The sequence below is a fragment of the Convolutriloba macropyga genome, chromosome 4 (genome assembly GCF_964194025.1).
Source record: "Convolutriloba macropyga chromosome 4, txConMacr16.3, whole genome shotgun sequence".
Classification (NCBI taxonomy): domain Eukaryota; kingdom Metazoa; phylum Xenacoelomorpha; order Acoela; family Convolutidae; genus Convolutriloba; species Convolutriloba macropyga.
In genome coordinates, this window is record NC_134471.1 from 29,331,619 (window position 1) to 29,343,920 (window position 12,302).

General features: G+C 34.6%; 2 protein-coding genes across 5 annotated transcripts in view; both read left to right on the plus strand.

Moving 5' to 3' along the window:
- Nucleotides 1-12,302, plus strand: part of LOC142337592 (START domain-containing protein 10-like) — a 308,346-nt gene that overhangs the window by 190,682 nt on the left and 105,362 nt on the right. The gene's annotated exons all lie outside the window — the stretch shown is intronic.
- LOC142338372 (uncharacterized) overlaps nucleotides 1-12,302 on the plus strand; it is a 118,886-nt gene that overhangs the window by 51,422 nt on the left and 55,162 nt on the right. Inside the window, exons 6-7 of one of the 3 annotated variants that reach the window (XM_075388093.1) lie at nucleotides 6,190-6,233; nucleotides 6,488-6,920. In XM_075388093.1, coding sequence (XP_075244208.1) covers nucleotides 6,190-6,233; nucleotides 6,488-6,660 — 217 coding nt within the window. In that variant the 3' untranslated portion in view covers nucleotides 6,661-6,920. Of the gene's footprint in view, nucleotides 1-6,189; nucleotides 6,234-6,487; nucleotides 6,921-12,302 lie in introns of those variants that run through there. The other 2 variants (XM_075388094.1, XM_075388095.1) reach the window with 2 other exon arrangements.

Sequence of the window (12,302 nt, forward strand, 5' to 3'; positions counted from 1 at the left end):
TAGCGAGCCCAGTTTTAGTCTCATTGTTGATTTTTGGAATGAATTTGGATTCTGATTAATTTTTGGGTCAGTTCTTATTGAAGTTTTTTGCTTTTTTTAATCCCAAATAAAAAAAATTTTTTTTAGGTTCAATTTTTGAGAAATTTATGTTCTGATAAAGTCCAATTGAACAGTTTTGGGTGTTATGAGTAAATTTCTTTGTTTTTATGGCACCAACAGTTTTATAAATGTTTACTCAATTCTTGAATTTTGATGTACTTTTTTATGTCTTATGACTGAGTCTAATTAATTAAATGTTTAGTGAGACAAGCTATTACAAAACTATCTAATGCATTCAGTTGACACCTAATGGTCTTCGGTAGTGCAACTCAAAAAAGTATCTATAATTCATCACATTTTTATGGATATACTGACTTTTTGGTCGAATTAGCTCTTCCGAAATTAGCTATTCTTTTAATGAAGCTTCACAGATCAGATTCAGGTTGCTAAAATAGGGACAAATTTTCAATTTTTTTAGTATATAGATTTTGATCTTATGGGGTTCGAAACCGTTTCTTCTACAGTGTTTTGGATATCTCCCTACACTAGCAATTTTGTTGTAGTATGACATCCTGAATTAATGACGGGGCTCAATGGTTTGGTATGAAAACATAAACAAAACCAATGAATCATCTCAGATGATAGCCGATTGATTTAGTGACTTTGAAAAAGCTTTCATCTGGAGCTTACCTTTTACTTTTTAGCTGAGGATGGTCTTATGGGGGTTTCAATAGACAGTATCTTAGGGCTTACCTGACTAATTAAAGTTCTATGTCTCTGGTCTATTACTCCTCTATTCTGAGTATTACTATGTAATACTCGTGTATAATATACAGTGCACGGGCGCCTATGCTAAAAAGTCTAAACTATATCTCAATTTTAAATCCAGAACGTAGATGAGACAGGAATGTACTTCGCTGTTATGTCAGTTCTGACTCAAACAGCAACCAACTAAAAGATTGGAGGGATATAGACATAAACAGAAAAAACATACATTTTTTTTGTAATTCAACTAATCAGAACTGAGTGTTTCAGTTTTTAAATAAACCTTCTTTTGAGATTATTGGATGTCAGCCATTAATGGCTCCAACTTTCCAGGTTATTATGTTTTTGTTTAGTCTAGTCTGTGAGTCTCTTTGGTATATTCTGCTCTCTTTGCTCATGGTTTTCTTCTTTTTTATTGTTCTTTTCTGTTGATTTTTGTGGTTCGCCAAGCAATCCCCTACATGTTGGAGACTTTTAAAAATCAACAACCACAAAAAATTATCAATTTCATCAAACACTGGTTCGGCTACTCCCAGAGGATGCAATTCCAGTTCTCCGGTTCCGGTTGGGCAAAGTAGTTGTTCTTCCAGTGGACGACTTACCTGAGTTACCTGACCTGACAGGTAATAAGTGTTAGCTGTCAGGTGTAAAAGATTTTTTTAATTTTAAAGTTTACAGTGAGTGCTAAAGGTGTTTTAGGTTTTGGTTAAATTGTTTTAATATCAACATTCCCACACTGCCTTTCTCACCTCATACGGCCTTTCTCTTACGGCCTTTCTCACCTCTTTTTTTGGTGATTGTCGGTCGGCGGTGGATTTCTATCGTATTCGTGTCAGCTTTGTTGGCGACGCTGCATTCAAAATGATACGTGTGATATTCATCACAGAGTATGATTGCTTTAATGGGGGTTATGAATGTTCGTTCGGGTGCCCATTTTGGTTGGAAGATATAATAATTTTTTACAGTCTCGAAGCTCCTGAGGGCGCCTGTTAAGTATTGATGGTGAATGCGGTAGCTAAAGTTCAGGAAGTACGGTGAGGTCAATTGATCATTTTCATGAATGATTTTGTCGTGTAATTGACCCAATCCCTGAAAAAGGTATTTTAAATCAGATTATGAAAGAGCATCGTTTCATCCACCCGGAATCTGTTATTCTGGACTTTTTCGGCGTAGAGTGCAGGAAATTGAAACTTAGCTCGTGTTCGAAAGCGCTGTAAGCTGCGGTGACGCCTTCACCACCAGATGATCAATATAACAAATGTCGGTATTTCAAATTCGAAGTTGTAATGGTATAAGAAGCGTTCTATAAGGTTGTAGAACTGCTTTAACAAGGGGTGGGTTGCTTGGTGGCTTTTGTCCCTCCTCATGTTTTTCGTACTTCTTTTTACTGATTGGCTAGTCTGAGGGTAATGGGGGTAGAAAAATGGACCCTATGTTTAAGGTTATGAAGTGGGGGTAATGACGAAGTTTTGATCCGTACGGAATGTTTGCCCAATTTCTGTACGACAGAAGGGGGTTGTAACTGGAGGGGTATGGATTGGACGTTTTGTTGGTCGATTTGGGTAAATCATATTGTATCAATTATTCCACTTTCGTGTACCTCCTGGAAAGTTGATTGGTGGAAAAATTGACTTAGGGTTGTTGCTGCGTGAGGTCACAGCGTTGGGAAACCTTAAGTTATCTTGGCGTATGTGTGCCAAATTTCTTTCAAAACATCTTTGATGATTTCGGGTCTGGGGTGAGTTTTTCGTTAGTGAACTGATTGGTCCAATCTTTGCTGCATAATAGCTGGTGGTGGCGGTGGACGAACTTTTGAGGAGTATATTGGAAGTGGTGTTTGTTTGGTTGGTAGAGGGTTTGTTAATAAATGGTTACTGTAAGCATGGTTTGCGATTTGGTTATTAAGAGCTGGGTTAGCAGTTTCTGGTCTGAATGGTAATCATTAAATATTTGGTATACTTTGGTGGTATACCTAAGTATCTTTAGTGGTTTGAGGACGTGGTTGCTTCCATCTTTTTGGTATGATTACGTCTCTGTTAGTGGTGCTAATATTGTTGTTCCAAGTGACGATGGTAAATTTATGAAGGGTGGATCTTGATTGGCTTTGTTATGTCGTCTAATTACAATAGTTGAAAATGCTTTGTCTGAAAGAGTGGTTGTCTTTGATAAGATGGATGGTAATATGGATGGTAAGATGCATATGTTGTTAGTTTCCTTTCATTTGCCACATTGCATATTGTTATTGAGTACTACCAATTATTTGATGGCATTTTTATTCGTTTTGAAAAGTTAATGAACCTTCAAGTGGTTATATTTTGATTTTTTACCTGGCGTATTTGGTTGGAATATCTATCCGTATTATTGAAAAATGGTATTCATCAAATAATTGGTATAGTTTGGTGGTATACCAAGGTATCTTTAGTGGTATGATGACATGGTTGGTACCATAAATTGTGTTATGATTACGTCTTTGTTGATAGCACTAATTTTGTTGTTTCAATTGACGATGGTAAATGTACGAGGCTTGGATCTTGATTCGATTTGATTGTCGTCTAATTACAATAGTTGAATATGCTTTGTCCGAAAGAGTGGTTGTCTTTGATAAAAATGCATGGTAATATGTATGGTAAGATGTATGTGTTTTTATTTTTTTTTTTCATTTGCCAAATGGAATCTTGCTATTGAGTACTACAAATTGTTTGATAGTATTTTTTTAATATCTTTTAGAAGATTCATTCTTCAAATGGTTGAATTTAGACTTTTCATCAGTGTTGATTGTGTTTGATGGCAGATAAACGTCGGCGTTTTCACAATAATTGTACCGACCCACCGTAGTGGTGGAGGGACTATATACTGAATCGGGTTTTTTTTGGTCTGTGAAAGTTGACCGATCATATATTCATTCTAGAGGATTGTGAGTGGTATCAATAGAAAGCCCGTCTAGCGTAAAATATATAACTAAAAAGGTTTTTTGAATTACTTTTTTCCAGCGGAGTTATCGAGGATTAAAGATTCATTCTTTCTGTATTATCACGCAATTTTTAAATGTCAATTTTTAAATTTCCACGCAATGTGATTTTATGGTCATTTTGATTTTCAAAAACACATATTTATAAAAAACAATAAAATATTGAGCTTTCCACCTTTTTCTTCTTTTTGGTCAGCTCATAGCGTTATATCTATATATTCATTTCTCATCGTCTTCCTGATCAAATCAAATATACTGTTCTATGTTTTAATTAATGGGTTTTCTGCTTTGATAGTACAAATTTTGACAGAAAGTTTTAGACAATTTCCTGTATTTGATGCTCTTTTTTTGTCTTGTCACACTATTGACAGGCGATATATTACATTATTGGCAACTAAAATGAGGACATAAACAAAAAGATCAATTTTTCAGTGAAGAGATTATGGTTTAAACTGATTCGACTCCGCCTTCTAGCAGAAATTAATGAAATTTTGTTTTGGTTTTGTCCTTAATTGTCAATCTTTTTGTAGTGTAACCTAATTTCTGGATAATTGCAGGTCCTATCATCAATCTATGAATGTACAGATGACAATATTCACAGATTTTGTTTGATAGCTAAATTTTATCTTGGTTTCAAATCAATTGTTTTTATTGTAGACGACAAAGGGTACAAAAGTATTTTTTGTGTTTGCAATTTTGTGTAATTTGTTGTGGACTGGCTACCTAAATTGTGTAATTTTATCCAGTGATTGGTCTTTCTGAAAGGCGGAACTGAACAAATCCTATTTTTTTAATGCTTTGCTCATTGGTTTAACGACTTCGAAACCGGTTTTTAGCAAAATATTAAATTATTTTCTGTTTTTTTCCTATTTGACGTTGTTTTTGTTATTAATTGACAATTTTCGAATATTGTCAGATATTGACGGCTTTTTTGGATGTAAAAAAGAACCTAACTTATGGATTTCATTTTAGAACGAGAGGTTTTCTTTTGTTTGAAGTCAACTCTTTGAAAAAAATAAACACGAATATTTTTTTGCACTTTTCTGTACGGTGGTCTACTTGCTTAAATGTGTTCAGAGAACGCACAATTGAACACATTGGATGTTTTTAGTGTTTCGCTTCTTGCTTTAACGGCTTCGATACCGTTTTCTGCCAAATATTTTCTATTTTTATCTTTTTTTGTTCTTATTGTTGTAAAATGATAACTTCTGGGTAGAAGCAGGTCTTAACAGCTCCGTATGGTTGAACAAGGCACCTTTTTACTGATTTCAGTTAGTAGCTAAACTTTTTAATACTTTTGAACCAAATGTTCAAAAAATATATAGAATTCTTCTTAATTTGCACCTTGTTGTTATTTTTGCGCTACCTAATACCTGACATTAATAATTGCAGGTCTCACATCACTTTTTGTTGCTTAAAGAGGGCACAATTGAACCATTTTAAAGTTTTTAGAGCATTGTTTTTTTTGCTTTTACGGCTTCGACAGACATTTTAGCAAAAACTTAAATTAAATTTGTCGTGCATTTTGTAGATATACGACAAATTCTGAAAAATTATATAACGAAATTGAATGGTCTTCTTTGAAAAAAACAATGAACATATTTTCTGAACACAATTAATACTTAGTATTTTTGTCACTTTGAAATTAATTGTTTTCGAAAAAAAAAAAACAAATTTGTCATCTTCAATACTGGTTACCTAAACTCAATTTTCAGAGGTTACTTGTCTTATTATTGGTGTTTAATTGGTGTGCAATTGTTTATATCTTAGTTTTTACGCAATAGATTATGGTTTAAGCGGCTTCAACGCCACTTTGTTGCGAAAATTAATGGAATTTTTTTTTCTCATCTGAAATTGGTGTTTGTTTTTGTAGACGTTTTCCAGATACTCTAGGTAAAGACAGGTCTACATTTCGTCATTTCGAAGTAAGAAAGAACTTAATTTTTTTAAAATTTCATTTGTTATCTAATGGTTTTCTTTATTCACAATTATTTATTTTCAAAGAAAACTAATTGTTGTTTTTAGTTTGCCGTTTTTGATCATTTTTGTCTACTTGTTACTCAGTCTCATCAAGGACTGGTCCCATGTTTTTCTAGTGAAAGACAAAATTAATTCATTAGTTTAATTTTTTTTACTGTTATTAGTTAATTTTATTTAAAGAAAAACAGATATCGAGGTTTGGATGTAAATGTTTGCTGTTGCTATTTGATTTTTTTGTTTTGTCTTCTAGCTTTAATAATGGCAGTTTTCATTGGCCCACTAATGTGGCATTAGTTGCCCTTCTAAGTGATTCAATTTGAAACAATTTTTTATTCGTACTTTCCTCATTTGGTAGACAATACAGCCGAAATTGTGGATAAGCGTGGCCGGAACGTCATGTGCAAACGCACATTACCCAGCCTCCTTGTTTGTTTCAGTAAAACACAATGCGGACAAGTGAAGGGCAGCAAAAGGAGCTCAGGTAATTTATGATAAATTCAATTTAGATTTAAAAATTTCTCAATTTTGATCACGTTTTTTGGTCGATATTCATAAATAGATGGTTTCACACAAACCAACATTAATGAGTAACGCCAACTGTAACGAAAACATATTTCTAGCATTGAGAAGTCAGATTTCAAGATTTTGGTTTCAATTTTTTGGCAACTATACGCCAGCATTGTTGGACAAAAGTCTAATTTTTTGCGACAAATCATCTTTCACTTCCTTTATTAGCTATCTTGAGGTTGTATCCGCAACACCAACCAAACGTTCTTCAATCTGAGGCCATTGGAAAGCCGGACGATGACGTTAATACATGCGGTCAATGTATTTTAGCCATCATCGAAACAACAAGCGCAGAGGTCATACAGCTGGTGGTATGTGCGGCTATAATGTTACAAATATAAAGCATGATCAATTTCTTTTCAAAACAAAATTGGACCAGAGGAGTTTTGCGAAACATTCTCACAGTGACGTCATCTTTCATCAATACCCGTGGAATCATTTTACCAATTAAATACAATTAAATCCATTATCAAAATCCAACTGAAAGAAAATCCAAACGCCCAATAATATTTACTGATTAACCATAATGACGCAGTGATAATACATTCTGGTTTCAAACCCATTCCAATGAGCAACAAACAGAAACTCTCAGATTAAAATTGGCAAGAGAACGATTCTAGTCTATAATTATGATCGATAACCAATACAACTGTCGAATCAAATCCAAATTGAAATCTTTCAAATGCTATTTTTTTTTAAATTGCTCGTTGACAAAGTTGTAGCACCATGATGAGATGCGCGACCTAACCCATCTCTGCTCAGACCGACTTGGGTTGCGCACAGGTGGCTAAATTGCAACTCATCGACAGAGTGGCGGCAAAAACCTAAGGTCCGCAATGTCTTTTCAGGTCCAATCCAGTCCTGCACGCTGTGATCAAAGCACAGACTAATGCCTGGATATTTTTGAGGCATGGTCTGAATAATATGAACAGAGCCCTTTCCATAGCCTGTATGATCTGACCATAATAGTTTGGATATTTTGATCAAAACCAACATGCTCAGCCGCAGAAAATAGCCAGTCGTCCAAAAATATTAATTCAGCCTCAAAGCGATGGCATTTGCAGAAATTTACTCCATTTTATTTGATGATAAGAAGAGATTTAGAATCTACGCTAAAGACCAAATAGTGTCTGGTGTTGGTGAGTTGTGCATCTTCATTTACAAGGAAATAATCTTGTTTGACGAGGAGCTCAAAAAAAGTAATTAGTAATTTCAGTTATTCAATAACAAAAACAATTTTCACTGCTACATTGATTAATTGCTCTCAAACGAAATTTGTAGCAATTATGTTAGTCCTGTCGGTCTTTTTCATGCGATTTTTCGCTTGACCGATTTTACGTCTGACGCTTTTTGACTTTTCGTCCTCAAATTGGGATAAGCAGGTAGCGCCCTGCGGGCATTAAGTGCTCTTAGAGCTTTTCAACTCTGTTTCAGCTCAAACTGTTTTGGAGAATTAAACTGATGGTGTGAAGGGCTGTTCTTAGAGAGGTTGAAGACCCCTCCACTGTTGACCCCCCCACTACTGCCTCTACCCCCAAACCACTGTTGCCCCCATCAGCCCTCGGTGCAGCCCCCCCCCCTGATCCCCCCTCCCCCCACCCCCACCCGTTTCTAGCTGCTGACGAACATCCGCTCGCTAAAAACAAAAACACGCAAATTTAGAATTTTTGCAAAATATCTTTCAAATTGTTTCAAATATTTTTTACATTTTTGATATTTATTTTTCTTAGGTATGGAATGGTTTCAACATTTTAACATCACGAATTTTAGCATTTTTTTGACAAAATGTGCAATTTTTTTTCAAATTTTTTAATATTTATTATTTATTTTTCCTCATTCTGGTCTTTCTAGACCCACAGGCCAGAAAACCTCCTCAGAGGTTTGATAATAAGTTACTGACTAGTTCTTATTGGTCATGGAATAGTTTTTCAAATTTTAATGTCACAAATTTCAACAATCTTTTGATAAAACTTGCTTCTTTTCAATTTTTGTGAAAATGTTGGTCGTTTTTTGTAGGTTTTTTCAGCCTTAAAAGCCAAGGAACCTTCTTTAGAGTTTGAAGATTTGTTACTGTATAGTTTTCAGATGTAATAGAATGTCTTGCAAGATTTTAACATCACGAAAGTTAGCATTTTTTGTTACTTTTTGCCATTTTGTTCCAGTTTTTCCCATTTATTTTTTCTTACTATTGAGCTGCTGCATAGTTTCTAGAGTTAATGGAATGGTGATCAATATTTTTTATGACTCCAGTTTTAATAATTTTTTGATAAAACTTAAATTTTTTTTCGAATTCTTGGAAAGTTTTAATGTTCCAAGTGTATGGATCTTTATGAGCCAGTGAAACTATTTCAGGCTTGAAACAAGGATACTGGATATTCTCTTGAGAATGTTTCTGAAGGTTTTGTTATCTTGAATTGTAGCAAGAATTTACGGCGAATTTGAAAATTTCTGTTTTCAATTTTTGTCTATTTCAGTTTTTTTCTATATGATTTATTTACTAACAAGGCTAGAAAATTAGAAGTTCCAGAGTGGAATCCCATCATGGAAAATATTCTTGTCTCTTATTCGCCCTCTGTCGGTTAGGGTTTCTTTCCTTCTCTTTCTCGTTGACGTTTTATCTCTTTCTCTCTCTCTATCTCTCTGTCTCTCTTTTTTTGTTCGTGCCGCACTTCAGCTGCTGTTAGGCGGCGTAATGTCATCACCTCTGGTCAAGAATGGTAAATTTATTAACAAGGAGTTTTAGTAGAAAATTTTTTTGTCATATATGAACTAACAGGCATTTTTAGGAAATTATTGTTAATTGCTCTTAAAAGCAATTGGTATCAAATATATTAATCCAGTTTGCCTCTTTTATGCAATTTTTCGCCTGGCCGTCTTTTCGTCTGACCCATTTGATTTTCGTCATCAGAAACCGGATAAAGAGGTAGCGCCCAGTTTGCATAAATTTTTCTTAGAGACGTTCAGCCCACTAGTCTTCAATTAAGCGATTAACAGAAATTGTTGTGGTGACTTATACTTACGTTGTGAAGGGCGGTTCTTAGAAATTGAATCCACAGCTCCGCTGCGCTCACCATACGCCCCTTCAATTAATATAAAGCTAGCTTCACTATACTGTGGCTAGCTACTTACGAAGCCAAACGCTCGCCGGTCGTTTGAGAGCAATTCGCCCGACGGTAATCTGTTATGTTTAAATTTTTTGTTTATGTCTCACCATCGCGCAACCAAATAGCTTAGCAACCCCACTGAGCGACCCAAATTTGTCTGATCAGAGATCATTTCAGTCTAGAAAGTCTGATGCCCGCAAATTGGCCTATAATTCATGGTGTAAATGCCTAAATCGTTAAGTTGGGACCAATTAACGAACTTAAAAGCAGACCTCGCAACAAACCCTCCAAATTAATTAAACCAAATATCTTTTGCCGACCAACTCCATAAGTAAATAAAAATGAAAATAAATTGAGTATTCCATCAGCTAAAACTTTAGCGTATGCCGTAGCCTGGCTAGTAATTTTGCTAATATTTTCATCATGTTAAAGATTTTTTTGTCATACTGATCAGAGCAAATTCAGAGGAAAATCAAGATTTTCAGAATAAATGCAGAGAAGAAGGTCATAATGTTCAGAATAAATGCAGAGAAAAAATCATTATGTTCATAAAAAATTCAGAATTTTACGATGAATTTTCCCATGAAATGTCTAAAAAGTGCCATGATCAGAACTCTGGTCATAGTAAAAATCATAATGGAAATTCTATGACTCAGTACTGAATTGTTATGACACACAGATCCGGGAGCATTATATTAATGTTTTAATTATTAATATTTAAAATCCCCAGTGATTGTGGAATTTTTATCGTGTAAGATCTGACAAAATTCTGACAAAACCATCTTGCTAATAGCCTGTAAGGGGATGCATCTTCTTATCAGATCTGATAAGACGTTTATCAGATCTTATACGATAAAAATTCCTCTTATAAGATTTTACACGATAAAAATTCCTCTTATAAGATCTTACACGATAAAAATTCTTCTTATAAGATCTTACACAATAAAAATTCTTCTTATAAGGTCTTACACGATAAAAATTCTTCTTATAAGATCTTACACGATAAAAATTCCTCTTATAAGATCTTACACGATAAAAATTCCGTCTTATCAGATCTTACACGATAAAAATTTCCTCTTATATAAATTCCTGAAGTATGGTATATTCTTCATATTGAAGACAATTCAGAGTTGCTCTCAAGCAGTAGCCGAATAACTACAGCATGCAACACTTAAGTGTCAGAGCAACAAAGAGAAAAATATCTTATACTGTCTTTTAAGACTTATAAGATATTGTAAAAAAGATTATTTGAGTGACAGGGGCTTTCTCCGAAGCGGTGATTATCAAACAGGCTGAAAATTTTTTTCAAAAACCAAAACTATCTTGGACTGCTAAGTTTAGCCATAGTAAACAGTTAAGACTCACAATAAAACTGCAGCCAAAACAGAATCAACAAGCATTTTTTTGTTTCATAATTGGTTAGCTGACCGATTATTTTTTTTTACTTTCATAGGACCTGACTACGTTATACGGTTAAATTGAAATAATTAAAACATGTCTTATCACATCTTACACGATAAAAATTCCGTCTTATCAGATCTTACACGATAAAAATTCTCTGATAAGAGGAATGTTTATCTTATAAAATGTCTTATCAGATCTTACACGATAAAAATTCTGATAAGAGGAATGTTTATCTTATAAGATGTCTTATCAGATCTTACACGATAAAAATTCCTCTTACCAGAATTTTTATCGTGTAAGATATGATAAGAGGAATTTTATCGTGTAAGATCTGATAAGATCTTACACGTTAAAAATTCTTAGTCAGCATCTTATCAGATCTTACACGATAAAAATTCCACAATCACTGGGGATGTGCAAAAAAACCTTATGAACCTCAAAATTGGAATACGCCCCGAGAGGTTACACCTAGAGAGCATGAAGGGCTCTTAGAGACTTGTTAAACTAGACTCTAAGTATGCGGTTCACCTAAATTATTCCTGCAAATAATTCATTGTGTGTTCATATGTAAGAGTTTGACCCCACACACACATCACGTCATCACGTCTTCTCCCACCCCCCCCCCCACACACACACACACACCACACCTCACCTCACACCTCCCCCCACCCCCAAACCCGAGCACCTGAACAACTAAACGTGAGTGAGTTTCTGTCTGTTTTTATGTTTTTCAGCCAAGTTGTTCTGATCAAGAGTTTGAACGGAAAGCAAAACTAATCACGTCGATTTGCATAACACTTGAAAATCATGATTATGCTCTCAACCTACCTTACCCCCACTTATCATGTCTGCCAAACTAAGCCTTTTCCAAATAATATTATATTAAGCAAATTATGTTTTTTGACTCAATTAGAGGAATTCGCATCCTAAAGGTTTTTACGACTGGGACAGCAAATTTGGGATTTCACACATTTCTTACATTCTAAAGTATTTCAATTGTATTGGTGTGCTGTCTTCTTTTTAAGATCTGGTCACACTTTTTTTGGCCAATTCACGTCAGTGAGAAATCAAATTAGAGTGTTGATTTTTGTCACGCGGAAGTGGTAAAGGGTGTCGTACTTAATTGTTTTGCTGTCGACTTCGCAACGCGAATTCAAGATTGGATATCGCCAAGCGAAATGCTTACCTGAATTTATGAGCTCAATTTTGCGGAGCGGAATTGAAAGAGAGTTTTGATTGCTTCATTTGAATTGGATAAATTAAGACATTGAAACTGATGTGGTTGTCAACAAAAGTAAGTATGAACAGACATGAGTGATCATGCAGCAGGAAAAGATATATGGACGAAAGGACGACAACCAATAAGCGGGAAACATGAAACATTATCTCAATAAAATAATGGAGTGAAAGGCCAACTAATATGAACAAAATTCTGCATCATATTTAATTTTAACTGCACTAAAGTATTTAAAGAT